General features: G+C 56.1%; 1 protein-coding gene across 1 annotated transcript; it reads left to right on the forward strand.

Moving 5' to 3' along the window:
- Positions 1–378: 378 nt before the first annotated feature.
- On the forward strand, positions 379–1,491 carry LOC311329041 (beta-1,3-galactosyltransferase 5-like; the record flags this gene model as incomplete). The annotated part of the gene is made up of 1 exon (XM_084462930.1): positions 379–1,491. The coding sequence occupies one exon, from the start codon at positions 379–381 to the stop codon at positions 1,489–1,491; it is 1,113 nt and encodes a 370-aa protein (XP_084319056.1).
- Between the last annotated feature and the right edge of the window lie 14,168 nt (positions 1,492–15,659).

Genomic DNA, 15,659 nt, shown 5'->3' on the forward strand with positions numbered 1-15,659 from the left:
GTCGCTGTCTTCTTCCTGCGTCTCGGGAATCAGACTCACGGCGCCGTGAGTTTGTGAACTCGCGGGCCCATTCATTCTCTATGGGAGGCACTACCGGACCCGCGAGTCGAAACCCACGAGTAAGCAAGGTATTTTACACCGCAGCTTAAACACCACTTGTTGGACTTTGGACTTTAACTGTGAGTGAGTGTCAAGCCTATGCAAATACTGCCAAGTACTACTGTGTAAATATTCTTATTCTTTTCCTGATATTATTGTATGCTACAGCACATCCACATGTATCCTCTGTCTCCTCTCAGCCAGGAAATGCAAGAAAAGCGCAAGTGCTGCAGATGTCAACGTCATCGCTTCTTCTTATTCATTCTCCTACTGGCAGTGATGCTAGTTCTTTTTAACACCAACCTGGTGGAAAGGACCGTTGGCTGGTCGCCGGCATGGTTCCCATACGGTTACGACGGCTTAACTAATAGGTTCATTTACCTCAACTCAACTGGCTCTCACATAGACACTAGTGAAGCTGCATTGGAGAACTCAACTGTTCAAGAAAGTATTCAAACGGATGTCAAAAGCACAGCTAATACTGACACTACGGCTACAACCGTGGGAGTATCGAGCATCTCTGTAGTAAAGACTACGGCAGCCTTACTCGTCCCTTATGTGTCGCCAGGACCCTACCATGTAGAGTACCCGCATGAGTACCACTTCATTGTGGACGAGCCCAGGAAATGCCAAGAGAACAAACCCTTCCTGGTTCTGATGGTGCCAGTGGCGCCACATAACAGGGCAGCCCGAGACGCCATCCGCAGTACCTGGGGCGCCGAGAGCCTGGTACTGGGCAAAGCGGTGAGTCTGTTCTTCCTGTTGGCGCTGCCCAGTGGAGACGGGGCGGAGAAGCTCCAGGAGCGGGTGCTCCAGGAGAGTCAGGAGCACGGAGACCTGCTGCAGAGCGACTTCACGGACTGCTACAAAAACCTGACCATCAAGACCATGGTGATGCTGGAGTGGCTGAGCTCCCGCTGCCCCAACGCCTCCTACGCCATGAAGATCGACTCGGACATGTTCCTCAACGTGCGCAACCTGGTCGAGCTGCTGCTGACCGCGCCGCAGTGCGACTACATGACCGGACTTATAGCCAAATGGGCGGCTGTTCTGCGGGACCCGAACTCCAAATGGTACCTTCCCAGCACAGCTTTCCCCGAGTCAGTCTACCCCCCTTACGCTCTGGGAATGGGCTATGTCATGTCTTTAGACCTCCCCAGAAAGCTGCTGGAGGCGTCCAGGCACGTTAAAGCCGTCTACATAGAGGACGTCTTTCTGGGATTGTGTATGAGACGCCTGGGGATCCAGCTCACTGACCCTCCTAATGGTAACTTGTTTCAGGTCTTCCCTGTCCCTTACAACCGCTGCAGCTATTCCAAGCTCATAGCGATCACCACAAACGATCAGATAAATATCTGGACAGACTTACGCAAGCCTGGCCCGACCTGTTAACACGACCAGTACAGCAAAATGACTTACACACATGAGGGCTGGTGAACAAAAAAAGGAGAAGGAATTGGCCTCGTCTTACCTCGCCTAGTGTTCAACCACCCGAAGTTCTCCCACGTTCACCGTTCTCTACACTCGCTAGGTAGCAGCTCGCATCCAGTTTAAGACTCTGGTACTGTTAGCCTACAGGGTAATGAAAGGAACAGCTCCCTCAAGCCTCCAGGCCATATTTAACCCACCCACACGCTCTCCTCACTGTCTCATCAAGGCCATTCTGCATCGCAGTCATTGCGAGTCAAAGTGGTGGGGTACATCAAACTTTTGGGCCATTCAATGAGGTGGCGCCGCTGGAGGCGTTCGGGATGTCTCGTCACTCCTCCTGCGGTCGATCGAGATGGTCATCTCGTTTTTGTCCAGGCCCTGCAGTGGTGGAATGGACTGCCCACTGGACGTCATGAAAGCAGAGTTGCAGGCTCTGCACCTTTTCAAGAAATTTACTGTTCTTTCATTCTCATGTACATTTCTTTGAAAATAAAAAACTCAGTACACAAGATGATGTTCTTTCTCTTCCTTTACTTTATTTAATTAACATACGATACACACATATGATATGATACACACAACTTGCCATCTCTTAGATATTCTCAGAATACAGCAAAAATGAACACGTTTCCATTCACCAACTACTTTGACAACTATGGGAACATTATGGGAATAATAGACAACCACGTAGACAAGGGCGACTACGCATGCGTCACGACGCTGGTCGACGACCACGCCGGCAACACGGGTCCCTCCGGCGGCATGCCTCCGGGCAACGTTCTGATGATGACGTTGTACTGCTCGGACGAAGCCAAGCGCGTCGCTCTGGTCAACGCTTTGAAAAACATACCCGCCGTGGTGTTGCACGAAGGCTTGGGTCACAGACCCCACGTGGTTATGGGGATGCTGTATCTTCCCTTCAACGTCAAAGTGTCGATGCCGGGCCCGGGAGGCAAGACGGTAAAGTTTATCACTGTGGTCAGTAACAACGGTCATAACGGTAACGTCGCCGTCGCACCGCCGCAGCAACAGCATCATCCTCTTCTTCGCGGCAGCCCGCGGCGACCGACCCTCATGGAGACCGACTCACGGGACCGGGAGTATATATCGCGAGTCTACCGACGGCATACCGATCCCGCGAGCGATGACGATTTTGACGTCCGGGGCAGAGGTTGGTGGGACGCTCGTCGTGTGCGAAGCGACGAGGCCGGCGCTTGTGACGATCGCAAGCCCTTCCACCGTCACGCTCATCCCAGCACTTGTAGCCGCCCCGCAAACGGTCCCCGCCAGCACCTCCACCAAAGTTCCGTCGATGACGATCGGAGCCCAACGACGGAGACCGATCCCGTGCGTGCCGACCGCTCTGATTCTCGGGACGAGAGTCGAGCTTACCGGCAGCTTCGTCAGAAGCCGACGACTGATGTTCCCGCTCCCGCTCCCGTCGTCCTTCTCCAGCAGCCCCCACAACCCGGTTATCCAGCCCCATCCCCGGCACCGGTCCCGGCACCGAATCGCTGCACTCTCCAGTGAGAGGCTGCAGCTGCGCCCTGGACGGTCTGATCCCCAAAATCTCGGCTATGGTGTCTTCGCAACCCCTCTCGGAAACGATGGATCTCATCATGATCAGGTCGTTCACGCACATGGTGGGGACCTTGTGCGTGTCGTAGTTTACGCTCATCGTCTCGCCGCACCCGTTCACTATCCTGACGAACATGGTCTCGTACACCCTGCCTATGTGCTGGTTCCTGGTGGAGGAGCTCCTGTAGTTTATGTGGTTTGCGTTCTTCTGAAACGAACCCCTTCCCGACAGGGTGGATTTCCAAAAAGTCAGCCAGTTCATCATCACGTCCTCCACGTCGTTGGGGCCCGTCTTGGTGTCGAATGCGTAGGCCATCTGCTGGCCCTTGGGCAGGTCCACTATGTTGCAGTTGCCCACCTGAAAGTCGACGGCCTCGTCGCCCCGCAGCCTCTTGACCACCGTGAGCGCTTTGCCTATGTCGGCGCGAGTCACGGTGGGAGAGCTGCGCAGCTCTTCGAGGGCTCCCTCCGGATCGGCCACCACCTTCTTGAAGAAGTCAGCAAAGGCCGAGTTGGTCACCGCCGCCACGCACAGGTCCTCCAACTCGTCCACGACGGTCTGGTGCTGCTCGCTCGTGAAGGACGCCGTGGTCATCGTCGGGTCCACGACGCTGCCCTGGTCCAACACCCTGGCCATGATGTCGGCCACGCCGTTCCGGATCTCCCGTTCCCGGGCGGGAGGCGAGCTGAAGAACTCTCCCCGTTCCCGGCCCGTGACGTACGAAGAGCAGCTCATGGGCTTGATAGAGCTGAGCACGCTTTCGGCTATCTGCTTGCCCACGTGCGTGGTGAACATGGTCCTGACGGCGTTCTTCTCGCACGAGTTCATGTACACCCCGAGGATCCGTTTCCAGTGGGTCGTGAGGGGCAGGCACTCGGTGTACGTGGACACGAAGCTGTGCCTGTGGATGCCGGTACCGCTGCTTTTTTTATGGTGGTGGTGGTGGTGCTGGTGGTGTTTGTGCACGTCGCTGAACTGGGGAGAGAACTTGAGTTTCTCCACCTCGTAAGCGTGTCCGCCAGCGACGACCGTAACACACTTGGTGCGCCTGTTGTACGTGGCCGGACCCGTCGTGGAGAACTCGGGCACGTAAGGGGCGAAGCCGTACTCGAGGCACCTGACGTACAGCAGGACCTTGGAGACCGATATGCGCCAAGAGAAGGAGTCACGCTTGTAACTCTCGCAGCAGTTCACGCACAGCTGTTTCACCACTTCGGCCAAAGAGCCCTGGAAATTGCTGTCCACCATCCGTTTCAGCTTGACCAGCGCCTCTTCGGCGTCGGCACTCGTGGAGAACAGCCTGGACTTCAGCAGCTCCCCCTTGGCCCTCTCCTCGCTCACTCGGGCGACGAGCGCGTCGCGAGACACCGCGAGCGCGGCCAGGGCGGACCTGTGCAGCTTCCTGACCTGGTCCCACTTCACGTAACTCAACGGCACGAAACCCAGCCTGACCTCCCAGTCCACCATGTTGGCGAACGTGTCGGTCATGTAGGCCAAGACGGCGTCGTCGCACAGGTGGTCTACTAAATAACGTATTAATGCACGAGTCTCCTCGGACGGTGTGCCGTCCACGACGTCCAAAAGATACCGCTCCGTGCTCCGTCTGAAGTCGACGGAATCGACCAGCTCGGCCACGGCCAGGGACAGCATCGTGTCCCCGACGGACTGTTTCGCGGCCTCGTAGATGTGACATTGCGTTATACTCACGACCGTGGGGTTGGTTTTCTCGCTCATGGCGTGGTCCTGTGTCAAGTCCTGTCTGGACATGTGTAAAGATATTAATATAATCAGAGAGACTTCGGTGGTATACTCTAAACTTTTAGACAGCAGGAGCGAGTCCATAGCGATCACAGATCCGTCCACACTGTCTATAAACTATTATATACAAGCGTGCAACATACAGAAATACTCCGAGCGGCACGCCGGCGACAAGGTGCTGAGGCAGCGACTGGACTCGGCGGTGTCGTGCGGGAGGGCCTTGTCGAACCTGTGGGAGACCGTGTCCAACGTGCAGACGGAAAGGTTGGCTTCCACCATAGCCCAGTACCACGGGGTGGTGGACGACGCGAACGAGCCCGACGCGGGCGTGACGAACGTGTGCGCCGTGAAAAGGGAGGTCGACGACGAGCTGCGCAGACTCAGAAAGTATTTCTGCGAGCACAACAAATCGGCCGGCGCCGTCAAAGACAACAAAGACAATACTTACCAACACGAAGCGCCCGAGCCCAAGCAGAACGAAAGCGACGAGCCTTAGAGGTTTTCGGACGTGACGTCCCAGCAGAGCACTACTACACACACACACACACACACACACACACACACACACACACACACACACACACACACACACACACACACACACACACACACACACTACTACCGGTACCGTCACCGGCAAAAGCCGTGGCGATGGCCAACATGGACGTGGTCGTGAGTCCACAGTTCAGAACCATACTCGACTACAGCAAGATATTGGAGCTGACGGACAACTACACGTCCGAAGACCTGGCCAAGATGATACAGTGTCCCACGGAACTCGTGAAAATGTGGCAGGGAGGCGCCACGTTGGGCAACATGCCGCCGCGGACGTACGTGTCCATGGCCGCCTTTCACATGGGCATGGGGCTGTACGGCTCTCAGAACAAGTGCCTGAAGGACGTCGAGAACACGATCGTGGTCACCGCCGTGGGGCAGCACGACAGCTCGGAGCTGAGCTTGTCCACGACCGTCGTCGTGCCTTTCACGATCACGGGCCAGAAGATAGCCGACATCGGGAGACCGTACTCTGTCACGGGCGGAGTGGCGACCAAGATGTACGAAGTCAAGATCCCCCTGGAAGGCAGGGTGCTGACGGCCACGTACGACAAGCTGCTGTCCGCCCACAGGGAAGAGCAGGCGGCCGCCCTCGTCTACAGGGAGCTGGCCGTGCAGCAGACGGGCTGGGAGCTCACGAAGACCAAGCAGATACTCGACTTTGTGGCCAAGGCGCCCTCGCTCATGACTATCACTTCGGCCATACACAAGGACAAGCCGGCGCCGGAAAAGATCAGGCTGACGCTGAAGCTGCTGGAGATCACGTACGGTTGCGGCAACTTCTACAACGCCGGCCTCAAGGAGCTGATCGAGACGGCGAAGCAGAGCGTCGCCCGTCCCGTCCTGGTCATCCCCAAGACCGCTTTCACGGCCATATTCGACCAGCTGGACAGCATCTTCGAGGTGCGGCGCATCCCGCTGCAGTCGCCCGAGGGCAGCCTGGTTACGTACAGAGCGGAGCCGTCCACCAGAGACCTGCAGCCCAACACGTACCACATGGACTTTCTGCCCGCGAACGGGAACGTCAGGAAGCTGCGCAGCCTGGACGCCGGGGAGACCATCCCGGCGCTGGTGTCCAAGGACGGGGACCTGATCCCCATCGTCGTGGTCGACAACGTGCAGATCGACGACGAGACGAGCATGGAGTCGCCCTTCGTGCAAAGGGACGCCATGAGGTTCGAGTACTTCACCGTGGGGTCCGTGGCGTCCATCGTGAACAGCATCAAGCCCGAGCTGGTGTTTTCAAACCAAAAGGACGGCAAGAACGGAGAGTTCTCCACCGACAAGCTGGCCCTCAGGAGCCCCTCGGTCAGCTACATACACGACTACACGGACGGCTCGTGCAAGGCCGTCACCCTCGTCGAGGCGCATCAGTCGGCCAACCCCGAGTTCATGTTCACCGAGGACAGGCAGCGCGAGCTGGCGCTGAGGATGGACACCGTGATAGGGACGGCCAACGTCCTCTACAACGACGAGGCCATCATGAAGATGACGAGAGCGGGGTCTTTCCGCGAAGCCCTCCAGCTCCCCCAGAGCCACTTCGAGGCGGACATGCGGCACATGCTCAGGCCTCAGGTCGGCGTGGACGAGACCGGCGACGAGGTGTCTCTCCCGAACGAGAGACAGCGCGTGATCCAGGACGCCCAGTGGGTGCACTTCGCCGGGGACTACACCCTGACGGGCAGCGAGGAACACGAACCGGACCCCGCCGGGGAGCGCAATGCCATGTACCAGCCCAACGCAAACATGGAGTTTGTGTACAGGGGAGCCCTGTACAACGCGAGCCCCCTGCAGTCAATCAAGAGCGAGATCATTCAGGTCGGTGCGGAACTGACCGAGCTGTACGATAGCACCGACGGTCTGAAGGTCGTCATCGCGGACCTCAACGAGTGGTTGGCGCGTCCGGACGACGCGAATTTCCTGCTGGCCAAAACGCAACGGCTCGGAACGGACGAAGAACAGGATGCGCTGCTGACGGAGGGCAGACGGGGACCGGGGATGGCCGATCCCCTGACCATCGTGGTGATGAAGAGGAGGACGAGGGCCATCCTGACCCGCGACACCGCCGACCAGATAGTCGCGTTGAACAAGGCCCTGAACGTGTACAACACGATATCCAAACTGGCCAAAGACATCTTGGGCGACGGAGGGACGAGGAGCATCCTAGGCATCCTGCCCGTCAACACGTACCACCTGCAGGATGCGACCGCGGGCGAGATGCTGTTCATGAGAGTCATGTCCTACTGCGTCTTGCCGGTGATCTCGACGAAAGTCGTGGCGGCACAGGCGTGGCGCATGAACAGATACACGCTGGGCGGCATCCCCGTCTACGGGAGGGCGCCGTGCACGCTGCTCCTGCCCAACACCTACATGTTCCTGATAGGGGACACGGACGAAGACAGCGGCCAGCACGTGAACGTGACCGAGCACATGCCTTTCTTCTTGGCCGACAGGTACCCCGTGGAGAGAGAGTCGATCATCACGAGGATGTGGACCGAGCGGTACAGGGCCCTCAGGCAGTGCTCGTCCTACAGCTGCGCCGTGCTCATGGGCATACACTACTCTCTCATGATGAACTACGACAACTTCCAGAAGGTCTTCGACCGCAAGAACTACTCGGGCCTGGCCTACGTGGGGGTGAGGCTGATCAACTTCGACAGCTACTCGGCCGCGGTGATGCCCACGAACTCGGTGATCCACATTACGGGCAGGGTGACGGCCACGGCGCTGGAGCACAGGCACCAGCTCCAGGTCACCACGTACAAAGAAGCCGGCTGCGTGCCCAGCGGCCTGAAGACCGGCATGGGCCTCCGCAATATTTATATCAGCAACGTGAGAGGAGGCCGCACGAAAGCCAGGGGCGAGACGGACGTCCTCTTCGTGGACTCCTTCAACTCGTACAGCCCAGCCGACTACTCGTGCGCCTCCGAGCAGTCGAACTTCTTGCTGTTCGGTGGCCGCAGCGACTTCGAGAAAGACCCGTCCAAGCCGGACCCCCTCACCGGGCTGTGCACGTGCATGCCCACCCTGACCGTGGCCGGCGCGGTGACGCACAACGTGGAGAAGCTCATCGACGACTACGTCACGGCCACGGGAGGCGAGTCCGCTTTCCTGGACACGTTCAACCAGTTGATCAAGACGCCGACCCTGGAGGAGTTTGTCCTGTCGAGCGACCTGTTCGACAACCCGGCCAAGTTCATCGTGGACTGCGTGCACGGAGGCAGGAACTGGGAGGACGGCAGGTTCTACTCGCCCAGGCTGCCCGTGCTATTCTGCGCCACTTACGGCATCGGACGTCTGTCCGACAGGCAGATCAACAACCCCTGTCCCATGTTCCAGCTGAACAACCTGTGCCCCAGGGTGAACGGCACGGGGATCTTCGCTAACTCGACGGGGAAAGTCGCGGCCGCGGCGGTGCAGACGGTCCTCACCCGGTGCCTGGGAGGAGCGGGAGCCAGAGGATGGTTGACGGCGTGAACGTGACGGTCGACCCCGTGGGGAAGTCCTTTACCAGTAACGTGTTGGGGAATTTTGTAAATTACATCATATGCATCGTGGTTTATTTCTTTTCTGTGCTCTTTGTGAACCCCTACACCATGAAGTGGCGGCTGGAAAACCATATATGCGAAGAATCGGTGACTATGGCCACGTCCCTGGGCGCCATATCGAGCGCCACACACATAATCAACACGGAGATCGCCACGCTGCGAAAATCCAGACACAGGCTCAAAGACGAAATGACGGCCAGCAACCTGAAACTACTGCAGGACACGTCCTCGGCGCTCATGTTCCTGAAAACGTCTTACAGGTCCTGCGGTCAGATGGACCAGCTGGGCGACGCGGTGGAGACCGTGTCTAACAGAATCATACAAAACTTCAAGACGGTGGCCAACGTGTGCAACCTGAGCAAATCCATCATGGTGAGCCAGATACTGCAGACCAAGGGAGTGCCGGCCACCATGCACACGGTCGCGGACGCCATGAAAGAAATGAACTTGGGCGCAGACGAAGAGGATAACGGTTACATGTGATGATTGTTACTGTATATTTCTTGCTTGTGTTGCGTCTTGGGGAGCCTGAAATCACCAAACGATAGTAAACTCGTACCGTGTACAAAACGGTCTTTTATTGTTTGTTCGTATTACTGCAGCCACAACCAAATTCTCATTACAACCACCAATTTTTCAAAGGTAAAACAAGAAGTCTGCGCCGGATCCGACGCGAAGGTTTCACTATCTCCGGAAGAAAGTATATTATATTATATATTATTATTATATATTATATTATATTATTACTTTTAACACTAACTAATCTACTGTTCTTTCGTTCTCGGGTAGCTGGTCAAAAGACCATTTTGTACACGATACGAGTTTACCATCGGTTTATTTTCTTCTTCCTTCACACATTCATCGCACGTTACACGAGTTACTCGTGGTTCAGGTCAATACAAATGTGGTTATTCTTCCACACACCGCACGCAATATGAACAAACAATAAAAGACCATTTTGTACACGATACGAGTTTACCATCGGTTTATTTTCTTCTTCCTTCACACATTCATCGCACGTTACACGAGTTACCGTGGCTCAGGTCAATACAAATGTGGTTATTCTTCCACACACCGCACGCAATATGAACAAACAATAAAAGACCATTTTGTACACGATACGAGTTTACTATCGTTTTTATTTTCTTCTTCTTCTTTCTTCACATACATACATTCATCACACATTACATTACACAGTAGTATACCAGTGTCATTTTTATAAAAATAGAGGTAAACGGATTCATTCATTAAAGTACGTATACTAGACAGAGAGGGTTTTAGTTGCTTTTTCAGGTGGTTTCACTTTTCTTTCTTTCTCGCTTTCTCTTTCTCCCTTTCACAAAATGACGCCGCTGCGTGCGGCCCACTGCGTGGTGGTTATCTCCGTGCTCTCTTCGGCCGTGGGGAAGTCAAACTCGTAGCGTTTGATCAGCACGCTCGTGGGCACCGTGTGCTGGTAGTCGTCCGCCGCCGCATCCTGGGTCTTCATGTCTTGAGCGAACCCCAATATCATCCCCTGCACGGTGTCCGAAAAGTGCAACGCTCTGATCGTGTGGTGCATCGTGATGGTGGCCAGCTTGTATCTGCCGGGCCACACCACCCCCACGTAAGTGTCGTTTCTGTCGCTCATGCGGTCGGGCACCTGCAGCGCTCGCGACATGCTGAACATGGTGCCGTACAGTTCGTAGGCGCTCATCAGGAGCTCTTTGGTCAGCACGATGACCACGAGCTCTTCATTTTTAACCCGGTACCTCAGCTCCGGGGGAAACGTCGTGCTCACGACGTTCGGCTCCAGGGCCATGAACTCGGCGGACGACGTCTTCCGCAGCTCGTAGTAGGCCTTCTCGCTCGCCACGTCCAGGGCCCCTATCGTGTTGGCCTTGGCCGACATCAGGAACACCTTCATCGACTGCACAAAGTCCCTGTACTTGCTGTCCTGGTTGGTGACGTTGAGGGCCTGCGGCACACGGCCGCCGACCAGCATGCAGATCTCGCCGTTTTTGTTGGTGTACCTCGTGCCGCCGTAGCTGAAGTCGGACCCCAGGAACCTGGGGTCGAAGTACTTCTCAAACTCGCGGAAGGCATGCCACGTGTCGGAAGCGGAAAACCTCATCACGTTCAGCAGGGAGAAATCCGTCATGGTGAACGGAGCCGTGTACGGCACGTCGGACGAGTACAGCTTCAGGGGGCCGATCGTCGTCGGCGTGATCGAAGAGCCGGGCCCGTGCATCACGGGCAAGCCCTTTTTCCTGATGATGACAAACTGCGTCGGCACCTTGATTCCTTCTTGGGTGTACCCGTCGAGGACAATGTCTTCGAAGTAGAAAAACCCCACCTCGTCCTTGCACACGCCGAAGAGGTGCTCTATGTCTACCTGAAACCTAATGGCCTGCTGTTCCTTGGCGTCTCTGGCTTCGTTCGGCTTGTCTGAAGCGAGCACGTACGTCTGGTCTTTAGTCAGCAGGGAACTCTTTACGTAATACTCGCCGCAATCGTCCCCCATGTCTCCTTTGGTTTTGTAAAGCCGGCGAGGGGAAACGGTATGAATCTAGTATGAATCGAATGTGAAAATAAGAAAAACAACAACTATTTTAGACTCAGTTACACTCAATTAATATCCCTAAGTTACAAGTTCCGAGTTATGTGTGTATTCCCGGGCCCGCGAGTTCGGTGATTTCAGGCTCCCGGAGCCGTCACTTGAAACTACCCGACCCGTGAGTCGAAACCCGAAAAAAAAACTGAAAAAAAAACCCCGGAAAAAACCCCAGAGTTGAAACATTAAGAAGAAGAAAGTATATTATATATTATATATTATTATTATTATTTTTATATATTATACTATTACTTTTAACACTAACTAATCTACTGTTCTTTCGTTCTCGGGTAGCTGGTCAAAAGACGATATTACTTTTAACACTAACTAATCTACTGTTCTTTCGTTCTCGGGTAGCTGGTCAAAAGACGATTTTGTACACGATACGAGTTTACCATCGGTTTATTTTCTTCTTCCTTCACACATTCATCGCACGGTACACGAGTTACCACAGTCTTATAGGTCTTATAGGAATCGGCATGTGTATGTGTGAAAATAATGAAAATAAAAAGCGTTACAGCCACATGTATTTCATGACATTGGGTTTCACGGTTTATCGAATATACCAGTACACAAGCGGTGGGACACGACGGCCGTTTTTGAGGTACGAGACATGATATGCAGTACAGTTGGTTAGACCGTAAATATAGGTTATACTGTGGTTATTCTTCCACACACCGCACGCTACCCTTTTCGTCGAGCTCATAACCGTACTCGCCCGAAGTTATGACGGGTTTCTGGAGTCCCCACAGACGCAGCACGTACAGCATGTTTCGCACCATGCTGGTTTTGCGAACGTTGCGCACGAAACCGGCCGCCCTCACGTTCGTGCCGGGCTTGGGGCGCGTCTTGGCGAACCTGCCGTACCTCAGGTCCGCGACGGCACGCATGGCGTCGTATATGTCTATCCCCTCTTGCTCCGTGACCGTGTCCAGCTTCATGAACCTGACGGCCAACGTCTTCCACGTCGGCTGGGCCAGGCACTTGGTCAGCGTCATCTTGCCCACGTTGGGGATGTTCTTGGTGTAGTCCGTGCCGCTGACCAGAGCCGTGAACAGCCACAGGTCTCGGTCGGGCAGCTCGGGCGTACACGTCACGTCCACGTGGTTCTTGCCTAAGAAGGCAAGGCACCGCTGGTAAAAGTGCTTGTACGGAACCCGGAGCCGGTACATCTCCATGAGCCCGGTCACTTTCTTGCATTCGGACTTGCCGAACAGCCTCGCCACGGCCCGGGCCGCGGACGACTGCGATTCCAGCGAGCTCAGCAGCTCCCCGACGGCCTCTCGCGTCATGTACGTCATGTTCACCGCGAGCCTGTGAGCCAGGGCCCCCCTGACGCCGTGCCTGACGCACCGCTTGATCAGTTGGTAGATGTTGATCTTTTGGTTCTCCACGACCCGCTCGGCGTCTTTTAAAAGCCCGTCCAGCGCGGGGTTCGGCTCGTCGTAGTCCAGCAGCATCTTCCAGGGACTGCCGTAGTGCTTGCTGTCGTCGCGTGCGGTCCCCGTGTCCGTCTTTAGCTGGACCATGTCGACGCTCAGCTCCACGGGCGACTTCTCCTGGCCGTAGCGGTCGGTCTGGTACCTGACCGAGATGTTCTCGTGGGCCAGGATCAGCAGAGAGCCGAAGATGTCGCTGTCCCTGGAAGAAATCACGCACCTCGTGCCCAAGTCGGCCAAGTGTCTGGCCACGTGGAACATGAGGTGGTCGGCCTCCACGATCATGGCGGACGACTCCAGCGAGTCCCGTATGTGTTTCACGAGCGGGTGGTCCGGGTCGGACGACTTGCTTATGCGACCGGGGTTGCCGCGGTGGGAACCCACCACGAGGCAAAAGAGCATTTCGTCGGACTCTTCGAAATCCATCTCTTCTATATTTCTATTATCATTTTCTTCTCCTTCTTCTCCTCCATAGAAAAAGTCCTCGTAGTCGTCTTCGTTGTCGCTGTCGACGGCGGCGGGCTCGGGATCAGGCTCCGGCTTCGTGTCCCGGCTTACCAAACGTGGGACTCCCGGAGACGTGAACCCGTCGAACATCTTGGTGTCTATCGCGGCGGCGTTGCTGTGAACGAATTTGGCCGTGGTCGACATGGTCCTGGCGTCCCTCTGCTCCCGCACGGCCGGCTTGTGAGCCTTCTCTCCGTCGAGACACAGCACCACGCACTGGAAGCCGGCGCCCAGGCGCCTGTACCGTTGCGTGAAGGTTTCGGCTATCTCGAACCCGGGGTTCGAGACGTCCCGCACGCAGTACCTGTTGAGCGTGTGGTCCATGAAAAGGACCCCGCCGGCGGACCAACACTTGTCGACCGTTTCGATGGGACTCCGTTTGGGATTAGAGATCATTTGCACAATTAACCTGTGCGCCAATCTGTTTCTGATACCCATCGTCGGAAGACGGATACCACGAGAGAGGAAAAGAAGCAAGAAAGACACACAATGTACAAAAAGGTGTCTTCCCACTACAGGTCCAAAGGCCCTTATCAGAGGCCTAACCAACCCGTTGTGCCTTTAGCAGGGCGGAACCTTGAAATGCCTGCCCCAATCGCCTTCGACCCTCACCAAGATGTAAAGGGGCTGAGCCTGACTCCCTTCGTGGGCTGCAACCACCTGGACCTCACGATCGAACCCACCACGCTTGCGGTGAAGCTGACGGAACTCAAGGTGGGCCCGGGTGTCTTCGGAGACATCTACAACACCACGGTAAAGAGGGGACAGGTCATGGGGGCCCTCATCAACGGCAGGGCCGCGGTCAACGCTCACCCGGTGATACCCTTCGTGGAAGAGTGGAACAAGTCTCTGCTCAACTTCTACTCGGAGATAAAGGCTCAGTGCGCCCTGCTGAACGAAGTGACGGACCGAGTGATCGTCGAGTGCAAGAGGGCCGTGATCAGGGCGCACAAGGACTCTTCCAACAGCAGCGACGGCATAAACAAAGTCAGGTACTGGACCGTCCTGCACTCCGCCATCGACACGCCGGACAAAGCCGCTCAGGTCCTGCGGCCCCACTGCGTCGTGGACCACTCCGTCGGGTACTACGGCAAGAAGACGACGGTGTACCCGCACGCCGTCAACAACCCCAGGTACCTGGGGCCCAAGGGCGGCTTGCCGGGGCAATATCTCTATCTGGTGGCTGCCACGTCCACGGATCGCCCCAACGTGCTGAGGAACACTCCCGGGGTCGTCTTGCGGCTGGCGTATGCGTCCAACTGGCAGTGCCTGTTCGCTCACTTCAACAACGTGGGAGCCCCGGTGCCCCTGGCGTACATGAAAATAGGCATCAAGCTGTCCGACGACACCGTGGAGTTTTGCAGAGACGGCTGGAACCGCAACGTGACCGGCAAGCACCGTGTATTTCAGAACATATACAAAGAGCTCCTCGCCGGGGTCGGAGCTGACGTGATCCTGGGGACGCACTACTCTAACGTGAGGACCGTCGCCGAAGTGTTACGTGCGTAAAGACAAGACAGAAGACATAAAGAAAAAAAGAAAGAAAATAAGACATTTTTTTGGACCGGGGCCTTGCTCGAGCTCGACGGACCCGTCGACGAGTCCATGCTCAGCTCCGGGCTGCCCCCCGAGCTCACTCCCTCGTTCGACGAAGTCGAGCTGGAAGACTACCCCACATACAGCTATACGACCTACGAAATCCCCTATTATTCAGACATCGCAGAGGCCAATATCAACAATATCGCCAACAGTTCCCCCTTCAGCTATTTTCAAGATGATGCGGTATCGGAGGAGCCCGCGGGCAGCAGCAACACCACCAGCACCTCCGCAGCCGCCGACGTGGAAAACCACTACAACATCATGGACCACGGACTCGACGTCTCTCGCCTCGCCTCCTCCTACGACCCGGACTATTACTCGCAAAATCAAACGACGTACGTGTCCCAAGTGCCGGCGCCGTCTTCCCAGTACACCGTGGTGGACGAGACCACCGGCTGGCCGCGAGGGGAAAGAAGACAGGGCAGCCAGGGAACTGAGCTGCGTTCGAGACGGGCCAAATACCCGCCTTACTACTTCGAAGACCCCTCGTCCACGCCGACCCGTAGCGTCTGCGTCACGAGATGGAACAGCATGGCCGCTCAGAAAATACT

The sequence above is a fragment of the Borostomias antarcticus genome (genome assembly GCF_949987555.1).
Source record: "Borostomias antarcticus genome assembly, contig: scaffold_177, whole genome shotgun sequence".
In the NCBI taxonomy this organism is placed as follows: Eukaryota; Metazoa; Chordata; class Actinopteri; order Stomiiformes; family Stomiidae; genus Borostomias; species Borostomias antarcticus.